General features: G+C 42.0%; 1 protein-coding gene across 2 annotated transcripts; it reads left to right on the top strand.

The window, feature by feature from the left end:
• Nucleotides 1-1,969: 1,969 nt before the first annotated feature.
• Nucleotides 1,970-15,871, top strand: RCAN3 (RCAN family member 3). 2 transcript variants are annotated; one of them, XM_055800032.1, is made up of 5 exons: nucleotides 1,970-2,143; nucleotides 8,044-8,286; nucleotides 12,014-12,187; nucleotides 12,742-12,913; nucleotides 13,711-15,871. In XM_055800032.1, exons 2-5 carry the CDS (start codon nucleotides 8,092-8,094, stop codon nucleotides 13,917-13,919), a joined length of 750 nt encoding a protein of 249 aa, XP_055656007.1. In that variant the 5' UTR covers nucleotides 1,970-2,143; nucleotides 8,044-8,091; the 3' UTR covers nucleotides 13,920-15,871. The 2 variants fall into 2 exon arrangements, with proteins under 2 accessions (XP_055656007.1, XP_055656008.1); XM_055800033.1 differs by having other exon boundaries at nucleotides 8,013-8,286.
• The last annotated feature ends 8,447 nt before the right edge of the window (nucleotides 15,872-24,318 follow it).

Here is a 24,318-nt window from a genome sequence, read left to right as displayed (position 1 = left end):
GACCTCTAATAGTAGTTGGGAACGCTACGCTGTAGGAGATGTCATCCTTCAGATACAGGATATCGTGTCTTTGATTGCAGTAGACAGCTTAAGGGCATTTCCTAACAATGCCACTAAGAGATACAGACGGTCATAAATTTAGAATACTGGCAACATAGCTTAATCGAATACTTGCCAACCTAATTAATGCTCACCATATGGGTTTTAGTCCAGGGGGATAAGCAGAAGATAACCCTCAGGATACTCTTAATTATATGTATCTCTTGGGGTCCCAAACCACAAATGGAAAACAAAATAAAAACAGCCTTATCTGCTTTGGTGTTAGAGCTGCACTTCATGGAAGTCCCTGGACATGAGTATTAAAACACCGTCTAGCACTTTCTTGAATTCTTCTGGAAGCAGCATACCTAAGTCCAGAGCTTCTGATAAATTGATAATACTTTGTTAACATACATCATTTAAGGTTTAGTGTGTTACCTCAGAGACAACTGTGTTAAGTGCTAATACGAAGAGGTGGCAATCAAGCCAGATGTCAGAACTACAAGAATGCATGCTACAAAGAGGTGTCATTATGAAAGACAAGAGTATTTAAAATGCCCCTGAAATGGACACAAATGTTGGGAGTTCACGGTATTAAAGCAGAATATATTGCTGGCCAGGGAGGAAGAACATGAATTAATAAAGCATGTGATTGCAGCAAGAAAAGGCTAAGGTAATTGAGACTAACCAATTACAGCCTAAATTTGCACTACATCTAAATTGCAGAATCTCTTATCTGGACAGGTAAGACTGATCTTACCTTTCTAAAAGTGAATCCTGCTATGCCCTGTTCTTTTAGGAGGGAAAGGTCTGCATTGTGGACCAAATTACAAGCCTGGTAAAGATGACCAGCTTAGCATTACTTGCTGCTTTTTTTTTCTGTATCTGAACTTTAGAAGAAAGCATTTCAACCACAGAAATGTCATTATTTTCATCAGAAATCCTGTCTTCTGGTTTTTCAAGTGAGGACAAAACTGTTGAACAAAGTTATTTGTGCCATTGAAATTCAGAGCGGTTTTGTGTGCTTTTTGCAGAAAACTGAATACAACCCAAAAAAGCATGTTGGTTTGTGGTTTCTTCAGATGTAAACGCATACAAGCATTCATTTACTACACAGTTGAGATGACCACTGTCTCAGATCACTTCATTGCTGGATTAAGCCATGATTTACTCTGAGAGAATATGAGGAAAACTGTCACTGTTCCCATCTGGCAACTGCCTGAGCGTGTCTGCCGGCCATGGTCAACTGCAAAGCACAACTGATTAACTTTGGCCATTATCTAGGAGCATACGTGGGCCCTTGGCAGCAGCAACCTGCCTGGCTCGGAGCATCGCAGCACATCCCAGAGCCAGTCCCGCGTCCTCCTTGAACGTCCTCCTTGAACTTTAACCTTCAGCGTCACCCAAGCATCCTGCTGGGCCACCCTGAGGTGCTCCTCTGGTGGGTCTCCCAACAGTGTTTCAAGTCTGTTAAAACCGTGGAAGAGGTGTCCATCCGCCATACTTGGCCGGGAACTCAGCAGCCAACCGTTTCTCCAGACGTGGTTCCTAGAGTAATGTGTAGCTTTAGAATAACATTTCCCCGAGTTTTGCCGCTCCCACTGGAAGCCTCTCCTCCAGGCCTGGCGGACAGTGGATGCCTCTCACCTCAGACAGTGGGAGCCTGTCACCTCACCAAGGATCTAGCCGTGTAAAACACTCTTTGTCTCACCTAAACTCCGTGCCCTTTGCTGTGCAGACCCCCGGACGCTACTGGGCTGCGGAATGGGCCCAGAAAGCCCCCGAAAGAGGCGGGCGGCGGGGCCGGGCCGGGCCCGCATCCCCTCAGCCGAGGCGCTGGCGGTGAGGAGATGGCCGCCTGCCTCGCGGCGCTGGCGCATGCGCAGAGCCCCGCCCCCTCCATCCGGGTCACCGCCCCCCGCCCCCCCCCGCGGCTCCCTGAGGCGATGCGGAGCCGAGGGGGCGCGCACGCAGGCGCGTCCTCGCCGGTTCCTTCCCGCAGCCGCTCGCTCCGCACGGTGACCCGGCGGGGAGTGCGCGCTCCCGCTGCCGCCCCTGGCGCGGCTCCCCTTCGCTGCCGCGGGGATCCCCGCCGAGGAAGACGGTGAGCGCCCCCGTTCCCCTCCCTCCCCCTCCCCGCCGCCAGCCAGCTGTTGCTCCCCGTCCCCTCAGCCGTCCCTGAGGTGAGGCGGCGCGGCCCCTCACTGCCGAGCAGCGCCCGCCGCCTGCCGGGCGGGTGGCTGAGGGGCGGTGAGGCCTGGCCGAGCCCGCCCGTCCCGCCCGAGCGGCCGCGAAGTTTTCTCCTTTACCAGTTGCTCCTGAGGGCGGATATAGGTTTGGGGTTGCTGGTCCCCACCTCCACCCTCGTGTTTATCACGCGGGGTATTAACCCTGAACTTGGGTGTTAACCCCAGCCCGTTAACTTGCCTTGGGTAGACCAGTCCTTTGCGGGTTTGCAGCGTTGAGCCTGAGTTTCTAAACTCCACCGAGCGGATTTGACTTTCTGTAGAAATTGCCCTGCCGTTTGCAGCCCGTGTGTGCCCGGGAAGCGCTCCGGAGCGGTGGGATGCGGCGGGGCGAGGAGCTGCTGGTGTGGCAGCAGTGCCTGAGCGGCTCCGGGCCGTGTGGGGGTCGGACCCCCCCGGTGCGGTGGGTACCCGTGGTCTGGTGCACGGCTGAAGCCTTGGGTGACCGGAGCCGGGTGCCCTCGGTGGCAGAAGCTAGGTGGTTGAAGCTGGGTGCCCTCAGTGGCCGAAGCCGGGCGGCCAAAGCTGGGTGCCCTCAGTGGCCGAAGCCGGGTGCCAGAAGCCGGATGCCCACAGTGCCAGAAGCCGGGTGGCCGAAGCTGGGTGACCTTAGTGGCCGAAGCCGGGTGGCCAAGGCCGTGTGCCCTCGGTGGCAGAAGCCAGGCACCCTCGGTGGCAGAAGCCGGGTGGCCAAAGCTGGGTGCCAGAAGCTGGGTGGCCTATGGCAGGTGCCCTCAGTAGCAGAAGCTGGGTGGCCAAAGCCGTGCGCCCTTGGTGGCAGAAGCTGGGTGGCCAAAGTCAGGTGCCCTCAGTGGCAGAAACTGTGTTCCCACAGCTTTCCTAAATTTCTGAAGGTCTTAAGCTTTATACACAGCTGAAGAGTTTGCTTTTGAGTGTTTGCTTTTAAGTGTTTCGGAGGTACCTGTCAGCTGGCATTCAAATGACAAGGAGGTATTAATTCTTAGGAGAACAAAGGAGTTAGTAAAAGGTCTTATCCAAGAGGCTTTAGTTCTTGAGATCCTTTTAGTCCTACTGCATTAGGCCATTTAATCTAAAATCTAAGAAGGAGTGAGTGATCAAATAGTTTGCTAAGAAGTATTGTCAGTTGTCTACATGATGAATTTTGAATTGTTTATTGCTGTTAATACTGCTGTAAGAATTAGCTGGTTGTAATAAGCGGCTAACATTTGTGTATTTCCATTCATACCAGACTATCTTATAAACAGGTACTTCTCACCTTTTGGAAGAGGCAAGTGAAGTAATTCCCTTTTTGCATAAGGGAGACTAAGGCAGAACCATTTGGCCGTGGCACTGATAATTGCAACGGTGTACCTGTCAAGCTCGGAGTGCTTGATGCTTTCTAATAAATAACAATACCCCCCCCCCCAATAAAATAGTTCAACATAATCTGTTAAAATATCACTTCTCACAGTACTGTTTCTAACAGTACCTCTTAATTAACATTCATACATCAGTCTTACCTGTCTCACCCTTATTTCAGGGGACCCGTTGGATATTTTTGCATCGCTCAGTAACCTGGTGTTTTGATACTGATTTGGGTGAAGTGGGAGGAAAAAACAAGTAATCTGTTAAAAAAATAGAATTACCCATGTAGGTTTATGATTAAGAATGCATCACAGTTCAAATTCTTTAAATTTTTTAAACCCCAAACATAATTGAAGTAGCTTCTATAGTTCAGTGCTCTCCACAGAAGCTTTTCAGGTTTTGTTTTTATACTAGCAATAAATACCAGACTATAAATTACACAGAACTGATGATCTTGTTGCTGAAATGTTTCCTTAACTTTGACTAAGATTGTTTCTATTAAATTGCTTTCCCTGCAGACTGTTTGCAGGAATTCAAGGGAGTAACTGCCTTGTCTTCTGCAGCTTAATAGCATACAAGTTCCTACTCTTGCTCTCTAAAGCAACACGATTTCTGGTAATTCAATTTTTGTTATTAGTTGAGAAAAGAACATTATCTGCTTCATGGTAATGGGGAGGTTTAAACTGCCCAGCTCTCCAGGATCATTTACACACATCATTTGAGACCCACTGCCTTTTTACAGAGCAGAAAATATCTTCCAGTAAAATGTTTTTTTGATGAATTTAAATGTTACAAAATGATGAATTCATATATAACCAAACTTGAAGCCAGTGAGGCTGTTTGCTGTGTGCTGAGCTAGTATACAGTGTGCCTAGACAGGTTTGTGTGGTTTTTCCATTGGGATCCTTAAACTTCTTTACAAACATGAAGAGCATCCCTTCTGTGCAGCAATGCATGCCTATGCAGAATTCAGTAATGTTTCATAATACCACAAATTGCAGTTAAGCAAAAAGCTCTATTTTCTTCATATCGAGGATATTTACACACTAAAAGATCCACAGGGAAGATCTTTTGTGGTCAACAGAAAACAGACCTACAGTGCAGGATCACCAGAGCTGTCAGCTCTGTTTCTGAGCAGTTGTGCCTTGGTAGTTTTTTTAAAATCTGTGTGTATTTTGAAGGTGGGAATACACAGTTAGACAATGATAGTTCTTGACCGCCTGTTTCACATGGACTGGATGAAATTAATTTGACACAGAAGACTAAAGATACAGGGGCTGCAAGTTTTAATTTCTGTAATGTTAAGATGCTAACTAGAAAATTTCAGTTATGTCTGACCAGTTCGTGCATGGTGAAAATCATAGTGACCTTGCAGCCATTGCTTTATCTCCGTCTAATTCATAGGTTACTTGAATTGTTTAATGTTCTATAAATTAAATTGTGAAAGAAGCTACATCTTGGAGCTTTTTGGTTGGCTTTTTCCTTTCTTTTTTCTTCCCATCCTCTTGTACAGTGTGTGTGAAATTCTGTGATAATCTGAGCTCTGGCATTTGAACACACTTCAGTTGCTTGTTATTGTTTCCTTTCCAGTTCCTAAGCTGATTTGAGAACAACCTTTTCTTAATAGTATTGTTGACCTAGCTATCGTTCTTCCCTTTTACTGCTTTTGTATGTTATCACCTTTTAATTTACAAAATTGCCCTGTTCTGTTAAACTAAACAGGCATGGAAATAACATGGATGTCTTTTTTTTTTTTTTTTTTTTCTTCTTCTTTTTTTTTTTTTCCAAAATACAAAATAACAGATTTAGAACCTTCTCAAGCTGGAACTTGGAATTTAATTTTAATTCTTGGAATTACTTTAAGCAAATTTGGCAAAAGAAGGAAAAACTAGGATTTTTTTTTTTTTTATCCCCCCCCCATGCATTCTTGATATCTTTTAAGTTGGTGTTCTGGAAAGTAGTTGGATTGCTCTTTTTAACAGTATCAGCTTTATTATATTTTTAAGCAGATATTTGCATGCCTATCTTATTGGTGTGTAAAAGATAGTTTCTATTCAAGGAGCCCATACAAAGTCTCATTGTACAGAATATTACAGAATATTACCCAGGAAGAGTGTCCAGGCATCTTATTTGTGTAAAACCCCAGATCTGCCTTCTTTTTGTCGAGTTTTTTGCTCATTTTTTCCCGAAGTCCTGTTCCTCTGTGCTAACATACCAAACGGAGGAACATCTCTGTGGTCACTGCAGTGTTTGGTGTTGGTAATCTGCAGATTGCAGTTCTTTAAATGACATAACAGATGATAACAACTTCAGAGGAGAGTAGATTCGGTTGATATTCTGTGGATTATATTCTCTCTCATTTTAATTGGGATGTCTGATTCCACAGTACTAACAGAATTAAGAGAGGAGTACTACCGCAGGCACAATGTAAGTCACAGTAACAGTGCACTGTTTTTGATGCTTTTCCTTTCTTCTTGATGCTTTTGTCTCCCTCCCGTCTGCTGCTTTGACTTCATTTTGTCATGTATGAGGTTCAAACAGTCTGAACTTTTTAAGGCTCTGCATAGTGTGGCCAATTTGACCAAATTTTCTGTCAATCTGGATGTTACCTTACTTCCCATCTTACTGTTAAGTCTTACCCACCATTAATTTAAGTATTTGAATTTACATGCCAGCATTTCCAAACTCCTTTTTCTGTGCTAGTTTTGTTTGCCTTGTTTGCCAGTCTCCTCATTCTTTGATTTGTTGGAAAACCAGGGGTTTGGAGTGGTCATGTGGGTTAGGTGTTTCTTACTGTGACCCATACTACTCTCTGATGGGGATGCTTGGGGGGGTAGGACCAAACCCACGATAAAGCTAGTGTGTTGCTCTCAGTTCTCTTGGCTTGATCGGAGGCGTCTGTGTCTTGTTGCATGTTGGATTGGTTACCCCAGAACTCTCTTGGAGTCTGTGCTGCCAAGCCAGATGGTGGCTTTTGTTTTTACTGTGTTGGCGTGTTTTTGTTTCCTTTTCTCTTTCCTTTTTGCATGAATTAGCAAGCACAAAAAATTAAGTTTCTACTAGCTATATAATTTTTTTTTTTTGCATTTACATCCCTCTTTCTGTGATTGCTGAGGAACATTTCCTGTGAAAATTTTGAAACTTGGTGTACTGGGAGAATTTAGCCAGGTTTATGCTTAACTTTGTGATGGTTTGACTAGAGTTATGGCAGTGAGCTGGTGCAGTTATGTGTGTGTGTGCGCACATTGCCTCAGACAGCTTTTATGTGTCCACACTGAGGTGACATCGATTTAAATCATTTAATTTAGCATCACATCTTGCGTGTGTCTCTAAGCAGTTTGTAAATACTCAAAATAGGAACTAGAGCTTTTTTTCTCATTTTCACAGGCTATTTCTCCTTAAGTACAAAGTGTTGAGAGTGTTTGACTGCTGTTAATTAGAAAACTTGTCTTAAACCTTTTCCCATGAGTGAGCGTGGATTTATTATGCATTTTTTAATGCATTTTAAAATTTATATTAGTTTCAGTTATTGGGATTTCTCAGTGACTGCTTCAAAAGAATCAGCTAGTTAAGCAAATATTCAAATGAGATCATTGCCAATGAAACAATATCTTTACTTACCTTTTTTTTTTTTTTAGTGTTAAGTCACAAATTAACACCTTTTCCAAATCTAGGTATAGTAGTTACATGTTTTCAGTCATTTACATTAGAATATACAGTACTGTGTTAACCTTTTTGTGACTTCTGCAGTGACTGGTGGCAAAAGGTACACTCCATTAAAATCTTTTTTTATTGTGTAAAAACTAGATTGCCTAAAGTATTTTATTTAGTCTCTTGATTGTTTGCATTTCTTTTTTTCTTCCTTGATATGTTTACTCAAGGCTATAGATACTCTCCTACCTATGGGGAAGGCATTCTCCAGTGCTTAGGAGAAGAGAATCTCCTTACATTAGGGGATCTTGTTCCTTTATCTGCCACTGGCTTGGAGAGGCTCTGGACAGATGATTTCAGCTTGCTGTATACATGTATTCTCATTGATGAAATAAAGATACTTCTTCAAATATCAGAAGACTGCTCTGATTACTTGGGAAGTGCTTTTAAGTTATTAAAGAAGAGGCTGCTATTAGCTGAAAAGTATGTCATGGAGAAAAGCTTCTAGAACAATGCTGTAGTTCTTATGTCAGAGTAGAGGGAGGAGAAATGCTATTTACTTGACTGAGTGACTTTATCTTCCTTTTTCTAGTTTGAACAGCAGGCTCTGTATCCCACTTGCAGAAATAGGTTACAGCACTCTGTTTTGTGGATGAGAGAACAAGTTTCATGTTGATTTCTGTTCCTTTATGTAAAAAGAATATTTGCCTTAAAGAACAGTTAAAGCAAGAACACGTGTTGTCTTCACAGTCTGTTCTGGTTTTGTTTTCTGGAATGGCAGACCCCTGTTAGAAGCTGGAACGTAACGAAGAGTTCCTTTGGGTGAACGATGCTCAGAGATACTATGAAGTCCTGGAGCGACAGCCAGTCGGACCTCTACAGCAGCGATCAAGAAGAGGAAGAACAGATGATTTTTGGAGAAAATGAAGATGATTTGGAAGAGATGATGGATTTAAGTGACTTGCCTACCTCACTCTTTGCTTGCAGTGTTCATGAAGCTGTGTTTGAGGTACAGGAAGAAAAGGTAAGGTAGAGAGAGGCATATTTGGAGTATAGTATTGTAAGTATAGATCGTTATTGAACTTATTTAATCTAGATTTTCAGTATATTACTGCATATTATAATTGGGAGGGGGGAAAAACCAACCCAGCCTATTTACCTGGTAAGCTCGGATCAGAATGTGTACAGTTACCAAAGGACAGATAATACTACACTTTTCTGGCATTTGAAGTTGTTAATAGACACACAGTGCTTCTCCCATTAAACACTCCCCTGATTTTATTTTTTTTCCTCTTTATCTAAGGGCAGATTTAAATAAACATGTAGATTTGCCTTCAGATCTTATTTCAAGGCAAGGATTCTTTTAAAAGAGCCTTACAAATTTGCAGGATGTGTGTTCTCACTGGAACACTTTGAAAGTGGCTTGTAAAGACCTTATAATAAAATGAATCTTCTCTGGCTTGCTAACATCGGTATTCAGTCAAATCTGTACTTCTTTGCTTCCAAGAGCAGCTTGAATAATTATGTACACTACATGAGTTAGGGAAAATAGGAGGGGCTGAGATGAAAGCTTTGGTCTGCAGCTTTTTCAGTTTCAGTTTACGAAGCCTATGTTTTTGTTGAAAAGTGTTTAAACATCAGAGGGATAGGTGTGGTGTCAGGTAGGAAATGCTGCTCTGTGCCTCAGAGTTGCTAAATTGTGTACTGAAATATAGGTCAATATTGCAAATATTTACTGTGAGCTGAATTCCTAAGCCAGTGCCCCTGACAAATTGATATTGTATATTCAAAATAAAAGGAACAGTCGTTGCTTGAGAACGTGCACATGGTGTCACGTAAACAGTTTGTAAAGCAGCTTACACATCTTTTGCAGGAGGAGGAGGATGATATTACATAGTGAGAGCTGTTGTTCTTACAGTTTGTTATAATTGTATTCCTGTCAGTATGAAAGACAGATGCCAGAAAAGGCTATTGAGTCTTTAGTGGCTTATTTTCAGGTGCAATGCTTTATTTTTTCTTTCCTGTTTTGTATAGAGAGGATGAAATACAGTTCACTAGCCATTACTTATATGCCTGTGTTAAATTCTTCCCTTCAAAGAGCATGAGTTGTTGCTAGCCTGTGTACATCAGTAAAGAGTTAATTTCTAGCCTTGTATAATAACGCTGTTTTTACTGGAAAAAAACAGAACAGGGAGTGGGTAAGAGTATGTAAATCATTTGTCATCTAATTTTAAAAAATGCAAGATGACATCTTGCTTTCTGTATAAATTTTTAACTCGCTGATGACTAATCTAAATTGTTACTATTTGTACAAGATCAGTTTCTAGTTCAAAAAACTTCAAAAGTGGACAGCACTCCATTTGTTTCGGTGGTTACAGCCCTTGGAAGAAGGTAGTAAAGCATCAGTCAATCAATGGAGCATTAAATAATACACTGGACTTATGCTACAGAAACAGCAGTGCCCCGTCGTTCACTGTGTGCCTGGTATAGAAAGTCTGCATTTGAAATGTTGCCTTGCTAAACTGGTTTGCACATTATCTACCTGTGATTTTTGTCATTTTAATGCACTTTTGCTTTTTTACATGAAAGTATTCCTACAGTATGCTCATGCCTATGAGGTATATCAAGTGAGATGTGCTAGCTTTTTCTTTAATGATACTGGGATACCATCAATTGCCATGTTAAACCACTTGTAAATGTAACTACAAATGTAAAATATTTCATTTCAAATACAGTTCGTAAAGCGTACTGATTGTACTGTCAGTAAGCTCACCTAAGCTGATTGTTACAGCCAAGACATTAGTTTAGAATAAGTCAGAATTATACGTTGTATCTGCAAATTGCATGCTTACTATTCAGGCTTCTTCCTATCGCTTAGAAGAATAGAGGTGCTTTGATATATTCCATTTTTACCTGTTTTATGAAATGCAGCTTAAGTCAGCCCCTGGACACACATTTTAGTGGCTTGATGTACTTCTGGCTACATCTTCTTTTAAAGGCTGAATGCACAGCAAACAGTTCATGAAACGAATGGAAATTGTGCTGCCTGTGCACAAACAGAAAGTGATTTGAAAACTTCTGGTGGTTTTGGGGTTTGGGGGTTTTTTTTGGGGGGGGTGTCAGTGTTTGGTTCTGGAATTTTTTTCGGTCGCACATAATGGTTTTGCTACCCAACGTTCATTTAGTTCATTTGGTAATGCTAGCAAAGCTAGCAGCACTTAGGTTTTGATAGTCTGCTTCTACCTTCCTCTTCCCTGATTTTGTAGTAGTCACAACTGTAAAAAATAATTGCCTAGTTCTGTATGTAGGCACAAATATTCTATGCTTTGCTTTTCCATTTGTGAGACTTCACATGAATGAGTGATGATTAATATTCTGGTGAGGAGAAAAGGCAAAAAAGACACTATTGATTTGAAATCTGTATATTTAATTCTTAGGAAGCATTTTGCTCACGTTCTATTTCTGCCTTCATCCTTTGATCTATTTTTTTACATTCTCTAGCTATATTTCTGGGTTTACTGCTGATTTGTTAAAGCGTTGCTTTAACAGTTCATGTTTGATTGACTGTCAAGTTGTTGAATCCAATTCAGTTTCCACTTTCGTTTAAGTGTTGTAGGTTAAATACACGGCACGTTTACAAGAAAAACTGTTAAGATGTCTAACTCAGCATACATCTCTCAGTAATTCTTTTACATGGCATCTAAAAGTGTTTTTTTTTCAAGTTCACTTCAATCTGCAAAATAGATAAATTCAGATAAAGTACATATTATTTCTTGCTTAGATACCTTTTTGAGGGTAATGTTATGATTGGAACACTGTCTTCATAATTTTCAATTGCAGTGTTGATCCACTAGATTGCAGTTTTGTACAATTTGTCAAGTGCAAAATTTGGCCAGTGTGCAGAAGGAACAGGTTTTCTGATTTAATAAAGAACTTGAATGTTGTACAGATTGGAGAGAATTGCACAAGAAAAATAATATCGTAGTGAAGACTAACATGGGCATCATCCAGAAAACTTTCAGCGCTATTTAAAATGACAGCCCCTCATCCTGTATTATTTTTACAGGGAAGAAGGCATCACCAGGATTTTTGTAGAGAGATCAGTGTCTATTGGAATCAAGCAAATTAACTGTTGTCATTGGGAAGCGCTCTTAATGCAAAAGTATTCATTTTCTGCTTATTTTCATATGTAGACTTCTTAGAATAACTGAGTATTATCAGAACATGGTAAATAAAAAGTACGCAAGCAACCCCTTTTCAATTTTATCTGTTGCTTTTAATCTGACTTTTTACAGTGAATGAAAATTTATACTAGGAGATTTCCTAGTGTATTCATGCTAGGTAAAAAAGGAATACCTGCAAATTAGATCTCTTAAATTTTAGATTAGATAAACTAAACTGATTTGCATAGTATTTTTGGAGATCCTTGGTGAAAGTCAGGTTGTAAGTACGTTTTCTTGACATCTGCACTTAGGAGTAGGTGTCACTAGGTGGCAGTTTGCGTATTAAGAGTTTTATAGGTTTGTTCATGTTAGTGCGCTCTTTGAATTCAGATTTAAATAGTGAGACAAAGCAGTGCTACACTGAATGCGGGTTTGTAAGTCGGGGTAACTGAGGGAAGGATGGAATGTGCAGGCTTAGGCGTTAAGGATATTAATGGGATTTGGGAGAGGAAGGTGAAAGGAAAATGTGTTTTCATTAAGTGAAAATGTTCGTTTTGTGGTTGGAGAATCTTTGTGTTTCATCTCTAGGAAAGATTTGAAGCACTTTTCACTGTCTACGACAATCGAGTTACATTCCAGTTGTTTAAAAGCTTTAGAAGAGTAAGGATAAACTTCAGCAACCCAGAGGCAGCAGCGAGAGCACGGATAGAACTGCATGAAACGGACTTCAATGGAAAAAAGCTGAAGCTGTACTTTGCACAGGTATTATGGAACAGTAAGATGCCCTACATGTGTCCCTGTTTCTTTATTCTATGTTTGCCCATGAGTTTCATTTGTGATAAATATTTGAAGTTACCTTCAACTCATTCTTCTACACTGAGATGTATTACTGTCAGTCATTGACAACTTCATTTTTTAGGGAAGAGTTTTGCTTTTCAGCATGAGCTTACCAAGTTGTAATTGCTGTGGAACAGTCACTGTGTAGTGACACAAACCAAATGTGCTGAAAGAAAGAAAGTGGGTCAAAAGATCTCATTACAGTAGGTGCTTTACAGGCATATTCTTGTTGGATTAGCAGCTTGCACATGTCGTATACAGCTACGTTGTCAATACTTGCATAGGCCAGTTTCGTCACTGCAGGATCTCTCTGCGGTGTCATACCAAGAGAACTGGCAAAAGCTGTACTATTATTTTTAAAGCTAGGTGGAATTAAGCATTGCTAATACAGAGAATGGGCGTACATTATTGGGGAAGCAGACTAAATAAAAAGAGCATATTTGTCATCTTATACTGTATCTCTTGGCTTTTGTCGTCAGGTACAGGTATCCAGTGAAATAGGTGACAAGTCCTACCTCCTTCCTCCACAACCTGTTAAACAGTTCCTGATATCACCACCGGCATCTCCCCCGGTTGGATGGAAACAGAGTGAAGATGCAACTCCCCTGATAAACTATGACTTGCTTTGTGCTGTCTCCAAGTTGGGACCAGGTAGGAATATTTACCTGCTTTTGTTGCATAACTTACCCACGATAGCTATTTTTGAAGTTATCTACTTTCTTTCTGTGAGAAGATGTGTCTCTCTTACGTGATGTTTCTTACTTGAATAAAATGATCCATCACTTTTTTTTTACTTAACTTGTTAATTGACTGAAAGTATAGCACAGAACTGGATTTTGTGGTAGTAGCTCTATCACATCCATTTATCAAATTTTGTCATAGTCTCGGTATTAATTAACAAACCGGAAGAGGAATGACAAGTTCAGTCTCTTGCAGATGGACAGCTGCAGTTATTAAGGATGCTAATATGTACTTTTTGCATTTAATCATCAGACTTCTTTATGAGCCTTCCTAGGAAACGTGCTGTTTGCTTTCTGTGAAAAGCAGGGAACCTGGAGGCTTAATCTTTTCAAATGCTTTTGTAGCTTTTAATTTACAAATGTCATATAAATGTACAGCACAAAGGACATCACTTAAAAATTTTTATGCTGCTTGTTTCCTGATGTCTTCAGTGTTTCATGATAGTTCTTTATATCCCTCCTTCCCTTCCTTTAAATACCAGTTAAAAGATTGATTGTAGTCACAGTACAGTGTAACAGATACAGGGGCTATTTTAAAGCATTTAACAGTTCTGGTAAAGTGTGGGGGATGAGCAAATTAAAGATGAGATGAGAATAAATGAATATTTGGTTGTGTTACTGCAGGTGTTAAGGAGTTTTTGAGATAAAGTGGCTTAATGCTTTTCCTTGGGGATATACTTGGCATAATTTTTGTTTGCTGCTCTTCAGGGGAAAAGTACGAGCTTCATGCAGGAACAGAATCGACTCCTAGCGTAGTAGTCCATGTCTGTGAAAGTGAGACAGAAGAGGAAGATGAAATAAAAAATCCCAAACAGAAGATCATGCAGACAAGGCGTCCAGAACCACCTGCAACAATACTGATTGAATCTAAAGCATTTGATTGTACACTGGAGGTAGGGAGTACTATGCACTGTTAAATTGTGTGACGCTCAAGATAGTATCAAAAAGCAGATACTTAATGGGTACATGTGTTGATGTCTGTACTGCTGCTATATGTTATGTATAGCGACAACAGGTTTTACTTGTAGTTGTCTCTCATGTTCAAGAGTTTGGATGCCAATGCTCTGGAAAGCACTTTAATTTTAGGGACTAGTCCCCCGAGTGTAGCAAATCCACCTGACTTGAAATAGTGAAAAATAGGAAGTCTGGTTGTGCGTTAATTTCTTGTTAACATGTTGCTCTTTTCTTTATATTGTGTAGTGTGATGTACCAAGTGCTGAATTAATGTCTTACTGTCACGATTGGATTCAAGAAAGTTCATTGTATAGCAATTAAAAGCTGACCTGTACTGGTACGACAGCTTCCAGTTAACATAGTGTTAAATGCAAGTGAAATGTGATCTTTTATGCTAAGATTCCTTCCCAGCTAGTAATCTTCGGAGGTGAAGGTTAATCTTTGCTTTCCTCAGAAATGCCAAGGATGTGTTTTTAATTTGACATGAGGCACAAATGCACGTATGGAGCTAAATTCAGGTAGCTTTGCTAACTACACAGAGAGGAATACAGGAGGAAGAACCACAGACCGCTAAGAAGAGAGACTCAGAGTCTGTCGCCAGCATTACTGCTGCTGTCTGTGGTGATACACTGGTAGGTACAACCATTTGCACTGACACCTAATCAGGAGTGAATTACAATATGTAGAGTGAAATATGGATTCAGCTATTGAATGTGTTGTTTGTGATCCTCTCTGAAAATATGGTAAAGTTTGTTCCTCTACAATCCCAGAGATGGCCTACATTTATAAATAAATTCAGTGACTGTTATGTTATGACTAAGTTATGTTAGGAGATAAAACATATAGGGTTAATTTTTAACTTGTGCTCCTAAACTTCTCCAGTCTGTTTCCTGGTTTTTTTTTAAGGCAATCAGTTGCCTGGCTTAGCCGGTTTTTATGCAGTTTCAGCCCTTGTTTGCTCTTTCTCATGAAGACTTTTTCTGTGTGGCCTCCTGTCTTGTCTAATAGAGCATCTGCTACTTTTGAGACCAGGATGCATCTTTTAAAATATAGATCTTTAATTTTGTGATCTTGTGTTAAGAGTTTTTAGTAGGAGGAAAATATGCCTCTGTATGCCACGTGCTCCTATGCTTTTATGATATTTTATAACCAATCTTTTTTAGTCTAGACAGATTCTTCTTTTTTCTATTTAAAAGAATAAAATTATTTGTGAATGCACCAGGCTGCTGATGTTCATATATATAAATCATTCAGAAATTGGCCTTTTTCAAATTCATTTTAATGTGTTTCAGTTCTACATGATGTGCTTATTGAATTTTCAAAAGTGTTTTCACTTGATTGACAGCAGAGAGAAAAAGCGATGGTCATGAATTTGCATGGACATGGTAGTTTTCAACTTCATATTGTGCCAGCTCATGATCCTTTCCTGCCACCAGCTTCAAGATGCAAAATGGGATCCTGCAGGCAGGTCCTTGTTCCAGAGGCAGGAATAGTATATATTGAAAAGGTAGGAAAATGGGGTTTGTTCATCGTTCCTCCACAGGTGTGATATTTATGTATCTCTTCAGGTATTCAAATCACTCAAAGTCCGACTTCTGTCTCGCTGTTCTATGTTACTGAAAAAAAGAAGAAACAAAACCCTTGTGTTGTCCATCAGGCTTGTGTATTTTTAAAATTCCAGAAGTCCATTTTGGATTTTCTGTGGTGTTTATATTTTGTTAATTGTTTAATTTCTACCCCACTGTAGAAGTTGCTGTAAGTAGGAATAAGTGGAAAACCTTCAGAAACAGTTTTATAGGGCAAATCAAGCAAGCAATGTTGTCAATGTATCTTGTGTAAAATGTATAACAACTTGCATTCCAACATCTTTCATTGTGTAAAGACACTTAAAATAAAAACAATGCAGTGCCATTCACGTGCTTTTTAAACTGTATTCTGTAGTGGCCCAAGTTTAATATATAAGATTTCTAATGGTGTTGTGTGCTTGTGCAATTGAGTGAACAATTGAGTGAATTGAGGTAGCTTATGGTTTTCCACAAGCAAATTATTGGAAAAGTAATGCTGAAGGTCTTGGGGATTTCAATAGAAAAATCTTGGCTGGGCTGAAGGAGGGGCTGAGAGGGTTTTCATGGTGGGTTTGGGTGCCTGTTGCAGCAGGGTTCTGCTTGGATTTTCACCTCACAGGAATTTTGCATGGGGGTTTGACACCTGCTTAGGCTGTTGTGGGGGAGAATGTCTCATTTGGGTTGCAGTACTGAGCTCTGTAAAGTTTTTGTTGTAATAAATAACATTTTCAAAAAAATCTCTGAAGACCTATTTGCACAGGAAAGGAAACGGTCAGACTTTATATTAAATGCACATGCATTGATCAACACAATTGTAAAACATCAGCTTGTTGCACTGTATGTGCCTGTGCCACCCGGTACGCTTCCCTTTCGCAGATAAGGCAAATTTCCACGGGTTTTTTTGTTAGCCAGTAGAGGGAAGCTGTCTGCCCTTCTCCCAATGCACATTGGCACAATATAATTGAATGATATTTAAAAATGCTACAAAATCACATTCCTTGACTGCGTGTGAAGCCGTGCCTTGTTTCTGTGACAGTGCCTAGGGGCCCTGTTGTGCAGCTGCTGCGGGAGGCTGTGCCTGGCTCCTCGCAGGTGGGTGACGTGGGTGGGCAAGGAGGAGGTAAAGCAGAGGCTTTACAGAAAGGAAACTTTAATTCGGCCATCGGTCAATAGCTGAAGTGATTCTACTCCACTTTCACTCAGTCCATAACCTCTGGGGTGACAGAGCCTTCCTTGCCCATGCAAACTTGAATTTCATTCATTTTACTTGATTTATTCCACATGATCATTCAGTAATGACCGTCAGAACCAGTTTCTGTTAATCACTGACCTGCTGTTAACTGGAGTGCTATCTTTAGAAGTAGGCTTGCACAGAGACACCAGCTTAGCCCTTTCTGTGCTTGCACTTTGTATAAATAAACATCCCAGATGCCTTTAAAGCATTCTTCTAGAGAAGCAGCTGAAAAAATGTATGGGTTTTGGGCAGTCTGCCTGTGTATTCTGGAGAAAAAGGTGCTGGGGTACTTTACTTTGGTTTTATTTTGTAATAGCTAAGAATGGGGCCTGTTTTTGCAATCCTGTGATCACTGCTGCTCATTCTCTCTCTACCTTGTTGCTGAGCTGCTTCCCCCCAGAAAGACCTCATGCATAAAATGGCTCTTGCTTAATTTATTCCGTGAAAGGTTATATTTCCATTTTTGTCTGGCTTTGGATTACTGATGTTTTTTAGCCCAGAACAGAAGATCATCTTATGAATCTTAGGCTTACCAGGTTTTGTTTACTTGCTCCACTGAATGTGTAAAACTTGCAAGGGAGGGGTTCATGGTCCAGTGTGCACTTAATGTGGAAAGAGACCGCAGCCAGGCCTCGTTCCCTTGGAGAAAAATGCAGAAGTATTTCCTTTACCAAACTGAGCAGGAGGTGCACACCTGGCTGGATCTGGGAGTCTTTGTTCCCGTGTGAGCTTACGTGGCACCTGCAGGATGTTCCTCTGGGAATTCTCCGTTCTGCATGCGCTAAGGTCAGCCCGACGTGCTGAGAGCCACCGGCGGAGCTGGATGGTGAGGCTGAAGTCGGTGAGAGGGAATTGTGATCCTCGACACCTTGGAGGAACGTGTACTTAAGCAGCTGTTTACCTTTGTTCTGAGCAAGATAAAGTAACTTTTTCTCCGTAGCTATTGACCAAGCTGAAATCTGGGTGAGACTACAGGGTTGTCTCCCAACATCAGCTGCATAGCTTGAGGAAGGCTTGTGCAGTGCCTGAGTGTCTCTGTACCCTTCACCTACAGACGGGGGCTAGAGATGTGTTGGTATCACTGTACCCACCTTAACGGAACGATAGGTGGTATCTTGTGCTTGGATTATTTACACGTTTTATCTTGAAGCTCTATTTGTGCTAAGTCACACTAGAAAACATGCCATATTTTAAATGTTAAGTAATGTCTTACAATCCTCTTCTGAACAAGGTCTCTTGTGTTTTAACATGTTGACAGGTTAAGGCTTGCAGAAAGGAATGTTTGATTTGCTTGGTGAAGCAAGCGTATTCCAACTATAGTATCAGCGGAAACCCAGATGTCAGCAGTACTAGGGTGAGGCAAAGAGAAAGCTACTTACAGCAACCTGTTGTTTTGCTGTGTTACACAAAATATAAATAACAAATTCTCTATCCTTTCTGACTCTATAGCCAGCGACCGTGTTCCTGTTTGAATAACATGGCATTGCAAGCAGGGATTAGGGAGGGCAGCTAGGCTTGGATGTTCTCTTCTGCTGGGGCAGGTCGCTTCGTCTCTGCAGTTCAGTTCCATCCCCTGCAGGTACGGGTTGTAAGGGTGTTTTGAGACTGTGGATACATGTACAGCACTGAGGTCCTGATTTCATAATACAATTCTAGACTCAATAATAATGAATTTCTAAGTGGTCATGGTATCTGTTGTAATATGTCTGTCCTCTCTTCTTTTTTCTAAGACAGCTGCAGTATATTCACTCCCCTCTCTACCCTTCTAATTGCAGGCAAACCGCAAATTTAATCAGTGGTGCTGTGAACTGACCTTGTGATCCGGGAGGAGTACAAAACCTAATTTGAAGCGTAAGCTGGATGTATAAATTCAGTGAGACTTAACACATTATTAGGTTATGTCACTTCCTTATGTTTTTTTGCAAGGCTGCAAAGTGGGCCTGTAGCTTGTAGTTGAGAGTTACGTATGTCCTCCAGCATTCATTGACTTCATTCAGATTGTTCTAGAGCATCGCAGTATCTCCTTTGGTCCTCCACTAACGCTGCCAACGTAGTAAGGTCAGGATTGGTGGCTGATAAACTGTGAGCTGAATAACCGATGTTGAAAGCAGACCTTTATGCATAATAATGTATACACCTAGTATATGACTATAGCCAATAGTATAATGGCTATAAATTTAGGACCTGGTGAGGGACTTCTTCCCAAGCAAGCACTTGGGGAAAGACATACCCTCACTTTCTTTTGCCACATAGGCTTTTAGAAAATACATTTGCTTTTATTTGGCTTCGTTGTAGATGTTCACACCCTTTCTCCAGCATTGGAGCAGAGATGGCACTTAATAAATTGAGGTGGGTTTTTTTTGTAGTTGAAAGGGTACTTGGCACATTGTGATGCCTGGAAACAATTATACTGGGCTACTTCTAGCTTGTTTTGCTATGTGCCGTTTCATTCCAGTAGGACCCTCTATATTTAATTTTCTGATGTAGATGATACTTCATACAGAAACTCCAAGGGTGTTTTACTAGAAAGGAGAGGATGTAATTGTCCTTCCTTAGATACCTGCTGCAAAGGGAACGTACTTGTTTAGAACAAAGCAGGGGGAATCCAGAGGTTTGAATTCTGCCTCAAACTCTGCCTTGGATTACTGCAAGGAAAGAACATTATCTTCTCATGGCTGGCAGGCTCGGTACTATTTTTCAGCAGTATTTGAAGAGATGAGAGGGGAGGGAGTCACACTGCCTCCTGTGTTTTGTCCTCACCAGAAAGACTGCTCTGCATTAGTGAGGATACTGGCACTGGACAGAGCTGGAGTTTCTCAGGCTTCCTTCTGCTTTAGGGAGATTCTTCTCTAGCCTACATGGGTGGAAAAAGCTGTGACTTCTTATGCATTTGCATTTGTTCTGCTGTCGCTGTGAGCTTTGTGGTATCTGCTGTGCACAGCACCGTGTCAGCCATGTATGTGTTATGGTTTTCCCTGGTGCTCCGAATCATTCACTATCTCATTTCATCCATTCTGTGTGTGACTCCCTATGACACCTAAAGGCAGTTGTAGTATTCCCGTAATGGTTGATGTCGGAAGACTCTGACAGCTCGGCTGAGCAAAAGTTATGCAAAATACTCTTTCTGGTTTTTATTTCCATGAAAAACTACTTTGACCTCCAGAACAGTAAGATTGAGAAGCTTGTGTGCTGCAGTATGGTATGCCAGTTCTACAAGCCAGGAAGCTGAGCTACGCTTGGTCTCTGAGCCCTCTCCTTTTCTGTCTAAACTCTGAATCCTTCTTTCCATCTATGGAAGTATCAATAACAGATGCAACAGAGCAAAGAAAAGGAGAAATTAGAGGCCTGAAGCCCAGTGCTGGTAAACAATCCCAAATTCTCCCACAATTACTATTGTGTTGAGCTTTGATCCAATATAAAATATTGTATGTGGTGTTATTACAGTGAAAGAAATGCTTTTGAAACAGCTGAACCCTCCAAAACTGCTACCATGACCCAGAGTCGGTGATCAGACTAGCAGTGCTAAATACCAGCATTAGGTGGTCTTCAGTAAGTAGCTGTTGACATCCAGGCTCTGGAACCTTGTTAGGAAGAAATTCCTACATGCACAACATTGTCCAGTTCACGATTTCACCAGGCTGCTGAAGATAGCTTCATTTTTTCCTTGGTGGTGGTAAGAAAGGCCACAAAGCCCTCTTCAAGGGATGCTGAAATGGCCAGCAGGCTGCCCTGGAAATAGTGGACCATGGTGACAAGGGAGGCAGAGTGTGTGTGGGTATCTTTAAAATTTCAGTTCCTTTCCAAAACTCACCTTGAATTGAATCTCGGCTTTATCAGTGCAGCCAACAGCTCCTGAGGAGCAAGATTAGGTAAGAGCCCAAACTGTGGGTAAACCCAGCCTCTAAGGCCTGGCAGCTTTGTAAGGGTGTGCCATGCTGCATGCATTCGTATAGGCTCATAAATGCCCTGAAAGGTTTATGGCAAAGATAGGCAGGAAAGCGTTTGCAGAGTCTTATCTTGCCCGGTAGGCTCTGTGCCAGGCTGGGGATCTGCCAGGCAGCGCAGACACCATCGCTTAGGACTGCTTGGGATCTAGCTGTACCTTACACTAGATCCAGATGTAGGAGAAGGAGGAAGGAACAGGGGAGCTGATGATGTACCTCGCTGCTCTGGTTTTCACAACAATTCACAAAGACATCAGGAAAGGGATTTGGTGAAAATAAGAACTTCTTCCTCTTCCCATATTCCTTCACATGAGCTGCCTGACAGTCACAGTGGCTGGTGTCTCCTTTCTCGTACTATCTACATTAAGTTAGGACTATTACTAGTTATTATCAACTTACATGTAAGTATTTGTACCACTTCCAATTTACGAGTGCACGCTGTTGAAAGAAACCCCTTTACTCTCGAGAGGGATACAACCAAGGGAAGGTAAGCAGCTGGAGTACTGCTCCTGTTTCCAGAAGAGAGCCTCATGTTCTTTCTTGTTTATGCAGGATGAGGCAGTAATTGTTAAGAAACCAATCAAACTAAATTTGTTCCCTTGAAAAGATGAATGGTGAGTAATCCTTACTGAGATTTCAGTCTGTGGTTTGAAGGAGCTGTGGTGTCGGCATGGGGGCTTAGTGTGGTCGAGGCAGAAGGATTTAGCTGGAAGTGACTAATGTGCGTCTTTGTAGCTATACAAAAAAAGGATTTTGCTAAATAATTGGATCTTGAAAATCTTAAGCTCTGGTGAGAAAGCCTCTGTGTTTTTGTTCTGTGGGGTTCAGCTTGGGGTTCAGTGTAGAAACCAGTCCATCATGAACACCAAACTGAAATGAGCCCTGTGTTAGGAAAACACAAATGTTTCTGTAGGACATAGTGTCTTTTTACTGCAATGTGCTGTTTTGTTTGGACTTTACTATCTTCAGGACTTGAGCACCAACTTATAAAATGGAATGTGTGGCTCTTGCTTTGTCGTTGGTGCAAGGACTGAGGTGACTGGCACCAGGGCAATTTTAGGTTTATGAAGGCAAGCTTAAGTTTATATATGGCATCTTTATCAGTGGCTCCCAAAGTGCTTTACATGGCGAAACTTGTGTACCCGATCAGTATTTGTATTTCTCCTCCACAGCTACATCAGGTGGGCTGTCAGCATCACTGGGATAAGGTGGTTTCAGTTTCAATCTGTTATTTTACAAAATGCAAAAATACATGGTGGATTGAGTGGAATTAATGGAAGCTTCTGCTTTCAGTATGTCTCTTTTTGTACTGAAAAAGAGTGTGTAGTGATGCCAAGTGCTGCATTTAGATACTAATGCTCCTCGTCTGGGCAGAAAGCACAGGCCCAAGCCAGGTCAGGGGATTTTGTATGTTTGCAGTGAGATGTAGCATCAGGTGTCATGCTTCTTTACATAACTGAATTGCTGTACATAAGTGAAGGAAACCAGAAATGCTTTTATAACTGGGTCTTGATGGGAAGAAAGGGTCCTGCCAGAGGAACCGCCTGGCTCCAGCTGGGTATGAGCCGTGGTCACTTTGGAGTGCTGTGGCGTGACTTCTTTGCTCCCATGGGATCTGTCAGGGGCACTCCACCACCACCGCCTTGTGAGTGGCTCAGAATGAAGCATTTTTCCTGCAGGAAAACGCTGAGAGCTGCAAGGTAAGGAAGCACCTAATTTTCAATCCCAACTTCTGTGCAGGCTGCCTGTGCAGGCTGGGATGAGGTCTCTTGAGGTCCCCATCTTTTGTGTGTCTGGGTTGTTGGTGCTTTCTCTAAAGCAGCAGCTTCTGCAGAAACATGATTGTGTTAAGAATCTTACCTTCTTTTTGGTCATTTTTTGAATTTCCTTCATGGCTGCAAAGGAGAAACTGTTGATTTAAACACTAGAAAGAAATACCGCTGTGAATATTGATACTTCCTGTAAATCTTGTGATTTTTAAATGAGCTCTTCATTTTTGGAGCCAGCTCCTGATTTCTCTTTCTTCTGTTTGCTTATCTAACCCCAGGCTGTGAGGTGGGGAAGTTCTGGTCCTCCTTTTGAAGGCTTAATTTAAAGGTGGACAAGGAAGGTACCTGCTTGCTGGCTTCTGTCCGGAGTAGCTTCTTCAGCTTGGAAAATATTTCAAGTGTGAGACAAAAATCTTTTGCCCTCTACATCTTTCCATCCTTCCCTCAGGCAGACCCAGCAATAACAAGCGGTGCTCCCTCTCCCCCAAACCCTGTCTCTGTCCACCCGTGATTCATTAACGAGCTCGTTTGCTTTCGGAATGCTGGAGCTCCGCAGTGGCTGTGATACTTGGGCTCTGGGGCTGCAGACACACATGCGTTGGGACCAGTTGGTGTCCTCTGGGTTACTGGAGGGTGGGAAAGGTGAGGTTCAGGGCTGAGCTGGAGGAAGCTCAGTCCCATGGAGCTGTGGGAGATGCTGATGTGGAGGGATGGTGCCGAGAGCTGCTGCTAAATGCTGGGGGAGGCTGCAAGGGTGTGATGCACTGTTCGCTGCTGGGTTCGGTGAGAAGCTGCCTGCTGTCATTGCCTGGCATCTTGCATGGTGTGTGTGGGACCTGCAGCAATCCTTACTGCTCTTGCTCCAGCTGCCACAAACCAAGCATTTGAAACTCATCTTGCCAGGAGCCCCAGCTTTCCTAGAGCTGTCCCCAAAGAGAAGCTGTAAACATAGGAGAGGATCTGGACTCTGTGCTCATGTCACTGGTTGTCTTTTACTGGTTTCAAACTCAAGCAAAAATCCAGATCAAGGATGCCCACCTGGATCCTCACCCTGGACTTTTTTGCCCACACAACAGGCAGGAACAGAGGAGTTGTGCTGGAGCAGCATGTTACAAACCCAGCAGCAAGCAGAAATCCCTTCTGATGAATGCATTGGGAAACACGCAGATAAACCCATCTTGTTACACACGGCGGTGGTAGCTGATTAACTGTTACTTGTAAAAGTCTTGAAAAGAAGTTAAGAAGTCATTATCCTACTGCACAATCTATGCCAGCTCGAACAAGGTCTGATCAGAGGATTCACAGGTTTAAATCAACACAAAGCAATAATTTATAGATGCATTTACAGTCAAACCTTCACTGTAGTGAAATCAGTCATCGATGAAAGCTTAGTAGCCATGAGTGATGTACTCTGGTCATCCCAAGAAATCCACTGCAGATGTGTATGGACCGTTACGATGCCCCTGTTGAGGAATTTGTTACAGGCAGGTTTCATCCATATGTTTAAAGGTGCTTAATGGAGATGGCAGCACTGGTTCTGGTTGAACACGGGGAAGTTGAGATGCAGGATGGGGGGGAAACATCTCCTGTGCGGCAGCTCAGCGGTTGTAAACCATGAAATGAGCCTGGGCTGGGGGCTGCCGGTGTGTGAACGCGGTATCCCAGTTTCCAGTGGAAGCAGCATCAGGCCCCAGGCAGGGTACAGGTCCCTTTTATAAGTGTGATACTCCCATTCAGGTGTGATATTGTGATTTTCCCATTTATGTGTGTGATTATTCCCATTTGTGTGATATACCCATTTGTGTGACATTCCCACTTATGAGTGTGATATTCGCATTTATAAATGTGAT

The sequence above is a fragment of the Falco peregrinus genome, chromosome 3 (genome assembly GCF_023634155.1).
Source record: "Falco peregrinus isolate bFalPer1 chromosome 3, bFalPer1.pri, whole genome shotgun sequence".
Lineage (NCBI taxonomy): Eukaryota > Metazoa > Chordata > Aves > Falconiformes > Falconidae > Falco > Falco peregrinus.
This window is presented reverse-complemented; position numbering and strand designations above follow the sequence as displayed.